Genomic DNA, 16,993 nt, shown 5'->3' with positions numbered 1-16,993 from the left:
TATTGCATAGAAGATAAATTAGTAATTCCTACATTGGAAATTATGAGCATTAGGTTATCCTTATCTATGAGAATATGCTGAAGCTGACATGGATGTTTCTATATTTTAAAATGCCTGACCCTTCTGATTAGATTTAATCAAACAATAACGTTACGATACAAATTTTGAACAGTTTGGTCAGGCTATGGAATCATTTTAATGCTTCAATTTTTAAATGTATGTAATGTTGGTCCAAACCGAAAGTCTGAACTTCTGGCGGGCGTGTGTTGGAAGGCGACTAGGCATTGGGTACGGCCTTACAGGAGTAGATGTCTTGTATGGAGATTTGGGGGTGTGGGGAAGACAACAAATGTGAAGACAACGTCCTTAACCTGCACATGAATTTGTCAATCCGTAGCAACGCACAGTCACTCCACTAGTTGAAAATAAAACTTCGGTCAGCCTTCTGACATGGGCTAGCTCTTTTTTTTAGGGGAACTCACGTGGGCTAGTAGTATTATAGCATCTTATTTGTTGTTTAGGAGCTTCTTCCTAAATTTTTTGGCCCCTATATTAAATCTCAGCCCTTGTTTTATTTTGCTCTTGCACTGACAGATGGGACCACTTGTCAGTGGGTCATGCCCCTAAATCTCATCTTCTTCCCTGCCTGTGGCAGCGCCATGGCCACATCGAGCAAGGTGGAGCGGCAGCGGGCAGAGCGAGTTGGGCGCCTGCTGAAGATGGGGCACGGCCGGGCAGGGCGTGGGGCGGCGCCGCCACCGGTTTGCCTAGCTAGCGGGGCGCCGGCTGCAGCAAGGGGTGTCCTCCAGCGGGCGAAACGCGGCAGCCGAATTCTCCACGGCCGCGCGGGGCGCAGGCGGCGCCGCTGTGATGGGCGGACTGCGGGGAGGCGGACCGGGGCGCGGCAGTCGAATCCTCCACGGCGCGCGGTGCAGGGAGGCGGCCCGACGCGGGAAGGCGGCGACAGTGGGCTGCGGCCGAGGCGGCGGCGCGCCGCGGCGGCCATGGTGAGGGGCTCGTCGGCCAGCGGTAGCCAGGGACCTGATGGCGGCGGCGGCAAGGGGGAGGTTCCGGCGGAATTTGACGCCGGCGAGCAGAGCGGGGCCGAGGCAGCAACGCAGGGGAGCGGACTGGCAACGGCGGTCGTGGACGAAGCATCGGCGTGGGACAGAGACGGGAGTTTGGAGGAGAGAAGAGGAGGAGCTGGGCTGACGTGGCATGGATAAGGGCTTCCTTGGCCCCCCCCCGGGAATGGGGCCTGAGGGGGCATTCGGGGGGCTTCCTATTTTAAGGGCTTTCTTGAAGACGTTTTTTTTCTGGCTCCACCTCCTAAAACGGGATAGGGACTCTGTTTAGGAGTCGTGAAGCAGCCCAGGCTAAATCCTGAGCACAGGTAACTCAGCGGCAATCAACACGTTCACCATGGCTCACATCTTCTTTGCCTGGCCTGCTGCCCAAAGATTTTCCATTCTCGGTTTCTCCTTTGCAAATTGCACAGCTATACGTGCTTACGCGGCTACGCATACATCAGGCAATACTTACTACTAGTACATGTTTGTTCAAGAATACACGATCGATCGATTTCACGGGCCGAGCACGGCGGCGGGGTAGACGGCGAGCGGGATCCTGACGCTGTGCTTCTTGTCGCCCCTGAGCACCACTTCCCCGAAGCTGAAGGCGTTCCCGGGCGCGGTGGTGTTGAGCACGATCCTCAGCACGGCCGTGGCGCCGGGGGCGATGGTGAACTCGTCGGGCGAGACCCGCACCGCCACGCCGTCCGGCGCGCGCACGTACGCCATGTACGTCTCGTTCTCGGCGCCGACGCTCCACACCCTCCGGTCCACGCGCCTGGAACCCACGAGGCTCGCCACCGTGACGCTCGGCGTGTTGAGGTCCGAGCACCACCTCGCCCTGGCCGACGGGCACAGCGCCCCCGTGGCGCGCCGCACGGCGGCCTCGTCCACCCCCGGGACGGCGCACAGGAACTGCAGGTACTCTCTGTACGTGGCGTCCAGCACCAGGCCCGGGTCCAGCGCCCGCGCCGCGTTGATGGCGCCGGCGCCCATGTCGAACGGCGTCGCGGCCACCACGGCGCCCACGTCGCGGCGCGCCATCAGCGGCCTCCCCGACCGGTCCGTCGCCTCGGCAGTCGTCATGATCGCCGACATCACCATGGCGGGGCTCCAGGTCGGGTGCCGCTGCCGGATCAGCGCGGCCACCCCGGCCACGTGCGGGGTGGACATGCTCGTGCCGGACAGGATCGCGTAGCTCTCGCCCTGGATCTCCGGCATGGCGTCGCTCGTCGGGCTCCAGGCGCCCCAGATGTGGTGCCCCGGCGCCATCACGTTCGGCTTCAGCACGTCCGCCGCCTGCATCTGCGCGTTCTCCACGTTGGGGCCCCTGGACGAGTAGTCCGCCACCATGGGTGGTTCCCCGCTGTAGCTCGCGCGTCGCCCCTCCAGTATCCGGACGGATGCCCCGAAAGCCATCACGCCCCCGTCGTCGCCTCGAGCCGTGTTGTTGTCGTAGTACTCCAGTAGGTTCTGCACAACCAAAGCATATATTCAGAGCTGCTGAAAACACAATCTTGCAAGTCTGAATAACAAACGAACAACGCATTGTGTAAACTAAACACCCACCATCGTGTCTACTCCGTTCACAACAATGGCTGAAGGGATCGCAGTGGGGAATGTGGGCTGATACTCGATGTCAACGTCACCCGAATAACGGTCGGCGATGACGACTCCAACAGCTCCGATTTTCTGAGCCGTATCGATGATGTTGGTAAGGCTGTCCCCTTCGTAGTAGTTTGACGACACGATCATGCAAATTATGACCTTCCCTTGAACAAGAGATCTTATGAAGACCTTTGGATCTTGGCAGCTGTTAGACCCGTCAGTCGAATTCGCGATGCTCACATCATCAGCCAATGCTAGTGGGTACATTGTTTCGCCTGGTGTTGATGCTGGACAAAAGAAGCACAAGTGTAGAAACAGAATTAAAAAAGGAAACATCTGAAACCGATTCGTACTAGTAACTGTAAAATGTACTCTCGGGATGCAAGATCAACTTCTTTTCTTTTTTGCAGGGACGATCATCAACTACAGTTTTCACCAAAAGAAATCAGTCTACCAAGATAGGTTGAAATGGATTACGGGAAATGGCGCCGCAAGAGAAGACTTGCCCATGCCCAGTTATGATTGATTTGTTATACTTCCTGTCGGTTGTTGAAGCCGCAACACTTGTTATCCATGGACTGAAGGATACTATTGAGCTCGCATCAGGGCCTCCATTGCCAACTGCTTGAACAACTGAGACTCCAGCCTTGGTGGCAAGGAGCAGTTGTGTCTCAAGCAGATTGAGGAAAGATGCTGGCCCAGATGAAACCGAAGAAGGTGCCATAGAAAGACTGATAACATCGACACCATCTTCTACTGCCTACAAACAAGTTACACAGGGAATTTAACATACAAATTGGATTGAACGTAGTAGCTTTCTGCAAACAATATGATCGGCAAACCTGGTCGACTGCAGCTATTACATCTGACATGTATCCACCAAAAGGATAGGCAGCTTTGTAGATTGCAAGACTGTCAGTACAATCAGAAGAGAAACAAAATGTAAGACTACGTAAGAACTGTTTCTGTTTTCCTTTTTGGATTCACTTTCAACATCTGAAATAGTGGAATATGGATTGTTCTCTCACCGAGCTCCAGGGGCCATACCGCTTGCATATCCAAAGTTGTAACCTCTGGAAATTGCTGGTGCATGGAAATTTCCAGCTGCGGTTGACGCCGTGTGGCTGTCCAGACATTCTTATGATCACTTGGTAGCTCTTCTGGGATTAAAGGGAAAAAAAACTCAAATAGAGTAATCATCAGCTAAGGGAACACACCTGCCATGCCCATCAGGGTCATAAGGTGATGCATAGTGAATTGTAGCATTGAACTCTCCAGTTGCTTGACCAGCACGCGCGAACCACCTAGCTCCCACTATCTTACCATTGCATGAATCGGGAGGGAATCTATCCCCAGAGCGACACATTCCTTTGAAACTGGCCGGTGGTGGTTTTGCTTGGTCTGAGAAGCCAGCAAAGCTTGGGTTTTTGGGGTCAATGCCAGTATCAATCATGCCAATCACGATTCCATCACCAGAATTCTCAGCACCACCGAGCAGTGGCCATACCCCACTGGCTCCAATGTACTTTGGAGTGTATGTGGTCATCTTGGCCATTTTGATGTCTTCTTGAACGAGTCTAACTCCTTTCGCGCCACTAAGAATTCGAGCTGTCTATTGCACATGTAACAAAAGAGAAGCAATCAGTTTTCAACCTTGACAGAAATAACTTAACTATTCCTATCTTAAAAAATCGGACAAGAAATTCAGAATAACTTGCAAACAAATAGGACATATAAGAACTAAGAAGTTTCAAGCAAGTCCGGTCAAGAGCAAATGTGCTTATATTTAATAGTAGTTTATATGAACTTCTGATGCTGCATTCATCATCTCCATGATGTTTCTGAATACACAGAGCTGCTAATTGCTCAAAGACAAACTGAAGCAAATTATCTGTCTTTTCTGCAAAATAACTCCTGATAATATCCGACAGTAACAAAACTTCCTTGCTAGTTTATCTTTCGGTATCTGCTAAATTCAGAATCATCTCTTGTTGTATGTACGCCTACAGGTTATTCCTAGTCCTGGAAATACGAGTAAAACAGGTAACAGAATCACGGCTTGTTCAACATGTTCAATACGATACTGGTTGTAAGAACAGTTTTATGATTTGCTAGTTTAACAGGTAAAATAATTAATACAATGTTATGCACTTTAGAGGCTAAAAAGGAGCACCTCTACAGATTTTGCATGGAGAGCAAAGCCATTAAGCAGGTGAGTATAACTGTATAGTTTCTTGTAAGATCCAGTAGGGAGAAATGATTCCAGGAAGATGTCATGTTTTGTTGTGGCGATTTGCTTGTACTTCTGAGCTTCCTCGCCTCTCCTGAATGGAATTCCATAAGTAAGTGTTATTTTCCAAAGAGAACAAGGTAAAGAAGATTTAAGCATGGAGGCCACGTACATTATATTCTTCCGACTTGCCTTGTAGGAAACTACTGGGTCATCCTCCATCACCACCATATAAACCTTGGCAAATACATGATATGGACTGCAATTTAGGCTCAGGAAAGTAAGAATGGAACATAACACTAGAGATGGCTTGGGAAAGGCCATGGCAATAGTGTCACTGCACAATTGTCTGAAGCTTTCCAAAACTTCTATGCTTGAACATATGTGCTTATATATTTTGTCTGAAAGAACGTTAGGTGAGGATTAGAGGGAGTTAAAAAGGGCCATGCACCTGGTACATCAAGAAATGTCTTGCTCATAACGAGGCGACCGAAAGAATGCTGTAAGCAGTTCCAGACCTCCGTGAGACTTTCTTTGACTGCTAAATTATCAGCTGTTGGCAGGATTTTACTTGTCCTTGAAAATGCATACATCTTAAAAAAGTAACGAATAAGACATTTTTGAAGCATTTTATTTTCTCTTTGAAATGCATGTAGCTTGTTCTAATTATCAAATTCAGAGCTTAGGTTCAGAATATCATATGCTTGGGTTCTATCCTGAACTACTGAAAAGTTAAACCCTCTATTCTGGAGCATCATGCATCTGATTTGGTTTCACCCAAGATTAGTAAAATTGCAATGGAGGAAAAAAAAACCATTCCCCCCGTTAGTGTGCTTTGTGTGACAACAAGAACCAGCCCAGATACATTCATAGGCAGCTCATGTCTTCTACGCAAAAGAAAGAACCATGGGATGTACCACTCTGTTCCTCCTGGCACCAACCAAAATCACACAAAGATTCGTGTGATGCTGCATGACAAATTGATAAGGCACGACATCTTGGGAACAACATAAAAAGCTTCCTGGCCCTGAGAACAATCTTTGCGCTATCTCACAGCACTGAGCAAATATTCAAAGTTTTACCTCGTCGCAGCAAAAATCATCAGAAGTTGCTGTCACGCGCAAGTGAACATATGTATACTAACAATTCAAATCACGAAAATGGTCCCACTGGACTCAGTAGAATCTCACAATGCATCGTAATTTGGGCATTTTATCTTAACTTCAACACTGTATCTTAATTTCAGTATTCTGTTGTATCCTAATTTCAGATGTAATATCCCATAATGTTTTTTTAATTGAACTTAGTATATCTTCCAGCAATTAAAGAAATTGAGTCACCTTAGGAGTTCAGGGAGTACATCACACTTATTTAAACATGAGGCAATGCAAGACATACAGTAGCACTATCATTGGGTTCTGCCTCTGCCTCTTGTACCTTTCGCCGCCTTTTTTTCTTCTTGCGTGCGCAGTGATCAGCCGAGTAAGTCAATGGTGACTTTGCTCGTGGATTGGGGTAGAGATGGCGTTCCGGTGTCTCTCGTGGCCGCTCTGGTGCTTGAGGAATAAGAATACGAGAAATATCACGGTCCACATCAGTAGGTTGCGTAGGTTGTGGCGGTGGATATGAGGAGGTATCAATTGCCTGCGACGACTGTGCACCATTGGAGTAGCCCTGGAACAGCTGGGACAGTACATGCTGCTGGCCTGCATACATGCTTCTCTGGATCGGAAAGTTAAGGTTGCGAGCGTCAGAACCATCTAAATGGTCCCAGTTCTCATCACCAGCAGCAGGAGTGAACTCCATCTGTTCATGAAAATAGCACATATGAATTAAATGTCGGAATGACAGCAAATAATTTTGATCAAAATAATTGCATACCTGTATTTGAGATCCCTGGCCTCGATCACACGAGGATTGTGCCCTGGTTTCTCTAGCAGTATTGTGTGGCGGGCTTTCTTCCCGCGTCGGTCCTAGGCCAAGCTGGAGGCACTTTGTGTGTTAGTAAAAAAAAACATTGCAGAGATATGTACATGTAAATACAATAATTACGAGCTGAACCTGAACATTTTGTAACGGTGACCTCGACCTCGGTGCTGTTCGCAACAATTTTGAGTCTAGGCGTGCACCGGTCTGTAAAATCATAATGTAGTATACATACATGAAATTTGGATAGATTACACCTCTGAAACGTGCATGTACCTCATGATGCATTGAAGTGGTGCAGGTGAACTCCACATCACTTGGTCGTGAAGAGCGTTCCTCACTCGGTCGTGCCAACCGCACCTCTGGCATGTGGTAAGCGCCTAAATAGACGTCGTCCACACGACCACAACTCCAATTTGCAACAATGCCCTTTGCGTTGTCCAAAATACTTTTCAGCATTGTCTTCAGTTGATGACGAATTGCTGGATTCTCTCTAATAATATCCTGTGCATCGAAGATGATACTGTTGGCCCTGTCAATCTGAAATAAACAAATGATGGTTATGATGATGAATTAGATCAGAAACTGGAAGTACGAGAAATACAACTACCGTGTCATCACGACGGCCCGCTACGGCACGATCCATGCCTCTTTCACGCTGCTCATCACGCGTGAGCTCAGTAGGCCTCTGCGGTGGAGCTTTTGTGAGCCTCACACGCGTACTAAGGCTGTACCACTGCACGTATGCTTCGTATGTCTGCGAGTCGTATGCTCTGGAAGAGAATGATATGAGTGTCGAACATATCTTGCATAATTAAACTTCAATGGAAATTGAAACAAGAATACCTGGCTTCATCTACTGTGTTAGTTGAAGCATCACTCCAATTCTGTATCCATGCATGATTGGTGTGTCTCCAGTCATGTCGGCTCTTGCCTTGATTTCGTTGCCTGAAATGCATATAACAATTGTAGACACATTGTTTCATTTAAGAGCGAAGAAAAATCCAGAAATTTGTTGATGTTAGGAACTTACGTATGAACATCATGAGCAAGCTCTCTGGGAGGGGGCGGTGGTACCTCCTGGAACAGACCAAACTGCCTCATGACCCGTTCAGGCTGATATGGCTCTACCATGTATGCAAAGACCAGGTTGCAACGCGTCATCCAGATGTCAGCGTCGCATGTGCACTGCATTGACAACCCCGGAGCTCCACCTACATACAATATGTCCTCCTGACTGAACGGGTCCCATATCACCTCGGTGTCGTGCAGCCTCTCTAAATCGTCGTGGTAAAGAGGGTAACACTTGCCTGCAAACTGTCGAGCCCACCTTAATTTTCCATATGTCCACCGGCTTCCAAAAGTCGCTGGTTCAAACCGTGTGTCACCCAGCTTGTACGGGTGGACAGGATGCTCTATTTGCGGTCGCCCGATCGGGAGATGCTCCCACGACCACAACTGTAGAAGGATGTAGCACACACTAAGTACCGGTTCTTTTCTTATTGGCTTCTTCTGAACGGCGACACACAAACCCCTGTATGTGTGACACAACACAGCAGATCCCCAACTATAAGCTATAATATCATCAAACTGGTTGTCTGCTATTTCCACAGCCATGTTGATATAACTCGGGGGGATTGTATCACCAGACGACGACGGGAACATAATCGAACCAAACAGAAACAACAGGTATGCAATCAGGTGTTTACGTATAACGTAATCATCTGCATCAGGTGGTACAACAGTAAACTGGCTAAGCCAACTCTTGGGCACCCCCCGGATTTCCTTAGCACCCTCTTTTCTTGGAAGTGGAATACCAAACTGTGCTTCCAGATCCTCGCGCCAGGTAAGACTTTCTGGTTGTGGTACAACCGGCGGACCACGGAGTGGCAAACCAGTGATCATCGCCACATCCTTCAGAGTTGGTGTCATCTCCCCCCAACGGAAGTGGAAAGTGTGTGTCTCCGGTCTCCACCGGTCAACCAGTGCTGTCAAGAGAGAACTGTCAAGCATGAGGCTTTGCCCCGTAGATGTCATCCTAGCCAACGGCAGGAGGCCACTCTGTGCAAGACGAGGCACAAAACGCGGATCAAGATCCCATTTGTTCGGACCTCGGAGCCTGAAGGTGGGAGGGGGTTCAATCCCATCGCCAGCAGGATTGATCCAGCCTTGGCATCGGTGGCCATCATCGTAGAATGCATTTAGCAAGGGAGGCAAACCAGACATTGCCTGCAAACAAGAAACAATCGGCAAAAGTATTAGGGAAATTATACGAAGACTGTAAAATAGATAGATAGCACCATCACCAAGTAAAGTAGACAACATGTGCGAGCACAATTATTAGTACAAGTAGATTAATCTGATGGTACTTAACATCACAAGAAGAGGAGAACAAAATCAATCTTAATAGTGGGTTACATGAGTGCAGCAACATATGAATAGATTATTCCACTAACATTACAGAAATTAACATCATAACACTACATCTTAAATGGAAATTCCTCTATGTATGCTCAGGTATCTTGCATGTGTGGCACTTGCATCCTTCTCCAGGCAGGCTCATGTCCATGTTGTTCCTCTAACGACGAGTCGTACGACGCCCCTTCTTCTTGCGCTTCATAGCTGGATCTGGAACCCACACTGCCACACAGGATGTAATGAGCATGAAAACCCCATGCCACCATCTATGCATAAGATTATGAATGATGTAGTATTCGGAGATGTATGGTTCGACTGAAATTTCTTGGTCTGCAACCATCCGGTGAACTGGTGCACATGACTGCAAGGGTCGTGGATTAGCTTAGGCTTCTTGCAAGTGCACTCACAGGAGTTAGAAATGAGGGTGACCTGGTGCTTTGTGTTACTCTAAGGTGCCCACTCACAAATTGGGACCTCGAGCGATCAAGCTACCTCCTCCTAAGCTTGTCAGCGATTATGGCTCCTTGCTTTCTTTGTTTTCCAGTCCAATTGTTTCTGCATCTTTCAAGACTATTGCTTATTCTGCAGCAAGACGCAAGCGTGCCCTCGAAACTTCAAATCGGTCAGCAAAGTACACAACAATCCTGCTCCAAGTTTCACTAACGAGGAAATTATGGGGGACCACGCACACCTTTAAGGACACCATTTTACACCTCTGACATGTTGGTTGTCATTATGCCATAGCAAACACCCGTGTCGCGAGCCTGCGGTGCCCTCTTTTCCAACCGAGGGCAATTCTGGTTGATCCACTCAGCTAGATTCCTGGCCCTCCTTTGCCACCCTTACCGTGTCCCTCTGGCAGCGCATGATGGCGCTATTTGATATAGAGTATTTCGATGGAGTTTTGCTTGGTCTTGTCCAAGGTTCTGTCGCTTTCCACTTCTTCACTAACAACTATTATCGAAAACGAAGAAACCTTGCTTTCCTTTGTGAATTTCAGGATTAAGACTTTTAGAAGGAAATGGACCTATATTTGGATGACTTAGGAGGACATGAGCAAGTTTCCTTTTGGGAGTTTTCCATCTGGCAGCAATAGAAGCCTTAACGGCGTCCAGTTTTATTTTTCATCACAACATAATATCATTTAACTATTTTACATTTAATAATTCATACGTTATTATTATTATAATAATTCATACGTTATTATATATATATATAATATATATCCACAGTGTCCTTTTATGTACCTGAACCTGAAGGTTGTCGACACAAGATCTCCAAATAACCAGTAGAATCACCTAGTCATCATAATCACCATCTCACCATCTATTAAGAGAAACAATGTAAAATATGAGCTAACAATAATTAATTATGAAGAAAACATACATTGCCTGTACAAATCATTATCTCAAAATGGTGAGCACCCATCGATTATAATACTCCTGTATATTTCCAACTACATTATCTTCTAGTTTCATACAAATTGAGATGCTCCAAATACCATGTACCATCCTAATGACCATGATGATTAATCTAATTAGAAGATTACAAATATTGTGCATGACTATTACTACGGAGTATAAACTACATTTAACAATACGCTGATGTGTAGGTGAGTATTAAACATACCACAAAAAATAGCAGTGCATTCAACCATGCAAATATGAATCGGCTAATTATAATTTATTTAGCAAGTTCATTATCAACTTAAATATCATCTCGCGTGTCAAAATAAATAACACATTTGACACATCTGACATCGATCTATATAATACATTCAACTATGTCACCTCGAGATTTCGAGTTTCAATGTTACATTCACAGAAAATATTACATTGCATACCTAATTACTCCTAATCTAGCAACTAAACGACAAGTACCAGCCATGTCAAACAATAGTGAATTTCATAGCCCATACCTTGGTCTGGAACTTCTTCACTAAGTTCAAGTGAAAATTCGTACTCCAGAATCCATCCGCAGACGATACTCAACTCCCTAATGCTCCACTTCAGAAAATACCCACTTCAGGGTTAATCAAACAAAAATATCATGCATGTACAAAATAAAACCCGCATTTGATAGATCTTACCTTGATCTATCATTAGTTCCGCTGCTTCAGCTTCGGAATCGAACTGCAAATGACTCAAAATCGACCTAGAAATGGGCCAGCTAAGAGCTGTTGTTCTTCCTCTGCTCCTGCGATACAGTGAGGAGCAGAAACGGGCGGGCGCGGAGGGAGAGGGGGGAATGGCCGCCCGGGGCGAAGGCGCGGTGGAGAACCTTCCGCCGCTTCAGACGGCGCTGCTGTGAGGGAATCCGCGCGTGGGAATCCTAGCTCGGTGCCGTCCCGTCGCCTGCCTGCTGCCGGGTGCCGGCGCGGAAAAGCAGCCGCGTGCTCACGGTCCGCCGAGTCAGATGGCGAAAGGAGCCCGCGTGAGACAGCGGCCTTTTCTTTTGCGGTGAGTCTGATTAACCAGATTACAATGGTCCTACCCGAATATTACATTCACCCTTCCTTTCTCTGAGGAGTTAACAATCGCAGCAATGCAGAAGGCCTGCCTGGGATTTATCGTCAGTCTTCGCGTTGGCCAGTCAGTTTCAACGTTAACAGGCAGCACAGACCATTGTAACGTCCGGTTAAGGCGTTCTTCAATTGCTGCAAGCTCTGCTTCCAGGGGTTTAGTGCAGTTGGGAAACCATCGACAACGATGAAGACGACTTTGCCCATGTGGTCGCGAAGAACAGCTTCACCCGAACTAACAACGAAGGAACCTTTAGTGTTTAGCCTGACAGAGCCAGCGGCTGATGGTTCTCAGTGTCCAGGGGCAGTTGTCCCCCTCTTGGATGAACTCCGAATAGGACCATCAACAAGAACTGGGGCCCGTTTTCCCTTCCGCCGGCTGACAAGGTCTTTCCGTCTTTTTGACGAGATGTTACTTCCGTCATTTCAGTGACGAAATTGGACACGTGTCCCTTTCCGCAAGTGATTTTGTGGCGGCGAGTTCTAGAATGCACCGTTATCAATTCAGTTAAGGAGGAGGTTAGTTCCGCAAAAAAAACAGCAAATGGAAGCCCTAAAAGGTGACGGTCTAGCGTAACGATTTGTGTAAAAAAAATTAGTACGGTTGTGCACTAGTATTATTTCTGGATTCCTTCGATGTGAACTTATTTTTTTCTACCCTTCCCCTTATCATCTTCAGCATCTTCCTGCGCCCTTTGTCGCTTCTTCCCTCCCTGCTGCCCAAGAAGCTCCTTTTCTTGACGTTCATTTTCATCTTTCTTCTGGCGTTGCTCCTCTAGAAAACACAAGTGATGGTATTTTTAGTGAAAAATTAGAGGGTTAAGTATCTACTTATGTTATAGGTGCATTTTCTTAACTTAAAAGCATGTAAGTTTTTGGTTAAGTTACATAAAGTGAGTGTTCATGTCCCCATGTTCTGAAATGTTGACTAAAAAATCTGTATTGCGACTACAATAAGCGTGGGTATCCAAGTTGCCATTCCATTGCACCAAATTTTTTTTGTTTGAATACATTAAAAATGTGGATGGAAATTTTTCTCAAAAGTTTAGATCAACGAGATCCTTTAAAAACAACATCACCATGAAAGTCAATCCATAGATCAAACAACCAACGTAGGAAGAGATCTCAAGGATTCGAATGCTCCAATTTTTTTTAATAAAAATCCTTTGGATCTCAAAAAGATCTTAGGTTTGATATAACCAGGGCGAAGTATCCGGTGAAAACTCTCATTCAGTGCAAACCGTGCAAACTCCATAAAAACCACGTTTAGAAGTTTCAAAAAAATTCTAAAAAAATATCATATGTTTGGACTATGATGTTCTACAAACCTACAAAATTTCAAGTTCAAAATCAAAAGCATTTGGGAGAAATTAAAAAGAGAAATTTACAATGAATAGTGTCAAGCACTGAAAAACCACTATTCATGCAGAATTTGTCTTTTTCGCTGCTACCAAACGAAATTGAGTTTGGACTTAAAATTTTACGCATATATAAAACATCACTTTTCTAACATATGTGATTTTTTTGAGAATTTTTTGAACTTTTTTCAATGGAGTTTTCACAGTTTGCATCATAGAAACGGTTTTCACCGGATACTTCGCCTATAACCAGTTCCAAGAGAAACAAATAGTATAACGACCAAGGGTCTGTCTATTTACTGAAATTACCAACCATCTTTAAAAACCACTGCCAGACCTATCTCCTTAAATTAGCTTTGCCAGGTGACAGTCCTGCTCACTTCCTGGAGACAAGCGGCGGCACGCTCTGCTCGTTCCGGAAGTAGTCACCGGCGTCCACCTCCCCCTTGGTGATGGCGAGCCTCTCGAAGTTCCCCCCGAAGTACTTCTCGCCCCACACCTTGCCGCTGTCGTAGCTCGTGACGCCGCCGACCACCGTGTTCTCGCCGATGTCCAGGTCCCGGTAGTTCACGTACGCGCCCCTCGGGTCCTTGCTCACCAGCGGCTCCATGAAGTCGTACAGGCCACTGATCCAGTTCGTCGCGTCCGTCGCCCCGCTGCGCGTCCAGAACGCGACGTACTGGATGTTGTAGAGGACGCCGCTCCGGTGCGGGTACGGCGTGTCGGCGTCGGCGATGCTGCCGACTCTCCCGCCGTGAGGCTCCAGGATGATGATCCCCGCGGAAGTTCTGTTGAACCAGGGGAAGATCTCTTCCCATGAATCCTCTGTTATGGCTTCCTTGACGTAGTCGGACTTGTTCTTGGTGAATGTGCTCAGGCTGGTCGTCCGGTTGAGGAGCGACTCCAACGGCGTTTTGAGGTCGCCGGAGTTGATGTACACCGTGGACTGCAGCCAGGTCATCTCCCGGCAGTCGGCGCGCATCATGCCGAGCTCGGGGAACTCGCTGCTCATCGTCCGCAGGAGCGCGCTGCAGTTGCCGAGATACAGGGACTGGAACAGGGCCTGCCGTGGCTGCACGATCACCCGTATGCTGAGATCCTCGGGGAGTGCGGGCGCCACCGTCTGCCATCTGGTCACGGCTTTGACCGCGCCCTGGTCCACGGTCTTCTGGATGTTGAAGAACGTCACTGTCGGTGGGACCGGCACGAGCCGCACCTTCCACGACAGCACGATGCCGAAGCTCCCGCCGCCGCCGCCACGGATGGCCCAGAAGAGGTCATCCCCCATGGAGTCCTTGTCGAGAATCCTGCCGCGGGCGTCGACGATCGTGGCGTCGATGACGTTGTCGGAGGAGAGCCCGTACTTGCGCATCATCATGCCGATCCCGCCGCCGCTCAAGTGCCCGCCCACGCCGATGCTGGCGCACACGCCTGCCGGGAACGCGAGCCCTGGCGCCGCCTTGGCCACGGCGTAGTAGAGCTCCCCGACCGTGGCTCCGGAGTCCACCCACGCGGTGGCCGCGGCACTGTCGATGCGCACGGCGCGGAGGCGGGCCAGGTCGACCACGGCGAACGCCTCGGGGCGCTCGGACCGGTACGAGAGGCCCTCGTAGTCGTGCCCGCCGCTGCGCACGCGGACGCGCACGCCGTGGCGGACGCCGCAGAGCACGGCGGCCTGGACGTGCGAGGCGTTGGTGGGCGTCACGATGCAGAGCGGGCGCACCGTCGCCGGGGTGGAGAACTTGGGGTTCCTGATGGATGACAACAGGACCGATCCGAACGACGGCGAGTCCTGCGAGAGGACGAGTTCCCTGGGGAGGCTCGCCGAGAGGCACTGGAGGAAGCCGCCGCCCCCGGAGGAAGCGAAGGACGGGACGGGCACGAAGCAGCAAACCGTGAGCAGGAGTGCCATGCGTGTGGAAATCGCCATTTTTGCCGGGCTCACTTACGTACTACACGGACACGGAGGAGCTTATTATGCTCTTGCCGTAAGCTCGTTTCGTTTGCTATATAACTAAGAGAAAACGGACTTTTCTCTTAGTTATATAGCATCACCATGCAGGCCGGCATGCCACGTACGTGTAACTTGCAGGTACGACATTGGAAACGTGCGCGCACCAGTTGATGGAAAAGTCATGGTCAACCCTTTATTGGGCGGCCGTCGTAATCGATCCATGGATTTTACATGGATGGAACCAGGCCTGGGCGGAACTAGCTGGCCGGCCTTCAATTCATGACCGATGTTTGATTAGTCTGACCCCAGATCGAGAAGTATGTGAATGTACGTTGTCGAGACTCGGCAAAGCATCTGCCAAGAGCTATTGGACTGAGTATAGCTTTGTACAGTACTAACTTGGTGTTGAATTGAGCTCAGGGTCGACGTGCACAAATTTGATACTCGCAGCCCGTAAGCGACTTTATATTGGTCAACAAGAGAGCAAGTCTGTTCGGCCGGCTAGGCTGAGTGCACTGCCACTGATGCAGATCGGGTGACTGCGACACATCGGCGACCGTTCGAGAACGCGCAAACGCGAGCACGGGCCGGGGTCAGGTCCCAAAGTTTGCTTGCGTCTGGTATGGGCCGGAAATCAATGCTCGGCCGCGTGCCGCCGGGCTGATATGGGCCTCTCTTGTATGGTTGCGCTCAAGTTTCATGGTCGTTCTGCGGCCCAACTACGGTGACAAAGCAGCAGAAGCCAGCAAGAACAGTACGGTGTCTGGCCAGAACTCCAACATGGAAACGCGTGAGAAGAAAAAGAAAATTATACATTGCACCCTAAGGTATATCCTAGCGGAGCTCACTCTAAAGTCGATTTTGGTATCTTAATATTATTAAAACCAGATTAACCATTCCTAAAAAACCAGATTAATTTGCAAAATTCTTTTTCTTGCGCCGGGCAAAGCATGCACACCGTCAATCAATTACAGCTTAGAACTGAGGAAATCATATGATTGTTGAGGTGTTAACTATTAGTTCGACAATCGATATGACTAGTGTTTGAAAGTCAATTAGAAATGAATTAATGAAAGTATACTAGTATCACTTAAAGCTTTGATGCCTTAGATAAATCTAATTTTGTTTCCAGTCCAGGACGATCATCTCTCTCTCACTCTCTGCATGTTAGCAAAAGTGTCACGCCCACATGACATGGACACCTTTCTGCGCGAGACACGCAGGCACGGGCAGTTGGGCTATATTTCAAGGGTGCATGCATGTCCTACATCTCCAATTTGTTTACCAGATGGCCAAATCAAAACGATTAACAATTTCAAGGCCATCTGGCCATATATCCTATCTTTTTCTTTCCTTCACAAGGCCATCATTAGCGCCGGTAGCTGAATGTGTGCCGTGTGCGTGAGATACGTACCTTGTGCCAGCCGCTGAGATACTGTTCTTAATTAAGCCCGTAACTCAACAAGCATCCAATGCAAATGCTCTCGCGCAGGCTGCACTGCAGCTAGTGCTCTCTCGTCCCTGCCTTTTCTAATATGTTCCGTACCTTTTGAATTTTCTAATACTCCGTATACTCTTTCATGCAGCAGTTCGTGTGTATGCCTTAACTTGAGACTAGCTAAAAGCATTATGGCTCTCTGAAAGACTGAAACTTTGACTATATTCATATTCTATATATATTCTGAACTTGGCCTGGCCTCTCTTTGAAGCCTTCAGATCATTCGTCGATCGTATCCTCCTACGTCGATCCACAAAATCAGGAGTGGATCAAAATGCATGCATCGGTCAGAGTCGCTTTCGATCCGAGCAGTTTTCTTTTGCCTCGTTTTATATCTCAAGCTAAAGCTTTTCCTTAGTACTACTCGATATTCCAGCTAGGTCGATGATTTGATTATTCATATTGCCGTA

General features: G+C 48.0%; 2 protein-coding genes across 4 annotated transcripts; both read right to left on the bottom strand.

Annotated features, from left to right (window-relative positions):
* Nucleotides 1-1,423: 1,423 nt before the first annotated feature.
* LOC100841102 lies at nucleotides 1,424-11,767 on the bottom strand. Of its 3 annotated transcripts, XM_003581430.4 has the most exons (18): nucleotides 11,342-11,764; nucleotides 11,171-11,258; nucleotides 10,500-10,578; nucleotides 7,868-9,063; nucleotides 7,681-7,782; nucleotides 7,445-7,607; nucleotides 7,111-7,374; nucleotides 6,970-7,041; nucleotides 6,790-6,891; nucleotides 6,346-6,714; nucleotides 5,081-5,145; nucleotides 4,852-5,002; nucleotides 3,896-4,290; nucleotides 3,707-3,802; nucleotides 3,521-3,590; nucleotides 3,156-3,438; nucleotides 2,640-2,965; nucleotides 1,424-2,543 (listed from the first exon to the last, which is right to left on the bottom strand). In XM_003581430.4, the coding sequence occupies exons 4-18, from the start codon at nucleotides 9,058-9,060 to the stop codon at nucleotides 1,584-1,586; spliced, it is 4,611 nt and encodes a 1,536-aa protein (XP_003581478.3). In that variant the 5' UTR covers nucleotides 9,061-9,063; nucleotides 10,500-10,578; nucleotides 11,171-11,258; nucleotides 11,342-11,764; the 3' UTR covers nucleotides 1,424-1,583. The 3 variants fall into 3 exon arrangements, with proteins under 3 accessions (XP_003581478.3, XP_014751549.1, XP_010240196.2); XM_014896063.2 differs by having other exon boundaries at nucleotides 6,970-7,374; nucleotides 11,342-11,767; XM_010241894.3 differs by having other exon boundaries at nucleotides 6,970-7,374; nucleotides 11,171-11,247; nucleotides 11,342-11,767.
* Nucleotides 11,768-13,314: 1,547 nt separating this feature from the next.
* LOC100828152 (berberine bridge enzyme-like 18) lies at nucleotides 13,315-15,159 on the bottom strand. Its single transcript, XM_003580210.4, has one exon. The coding sequence runs from the start codon at nucleotides 15,059-15,061 to the stop codon at nucleotides 13,508-13,510; it is 1,554 nt and encodes a 517-aa protein (XP_003580258.1). The 5' UTR covers nucleotides 15,062-15,159; the 3' UTR covers nucleotides 13,315-13,507.
* Nucleotides 15,160-16,993: the final 1,834 nt, after the last annotated feature.

The sequence above is a fragment of the Brachypodium distachyon genome, chromosome 5 (genome assembly GCF_000005505.3).
Source record: "Brachypodium distachyon strain Bd21 chromosome 5, Brachypodium_distachyon_v3.0, whole genome shotgun sequence".
Classification (NCBI taxonomy): domain Eukaryota; kingdom Viridiplantae; phylum Streptophyta; class Magnoliopsida; order Poales; family Poaceae; genus Brachypodium; species Brachypodium distachyon.
This window is presented reverse-complemented; position numbering and strand designations above follow the sequence as displayed.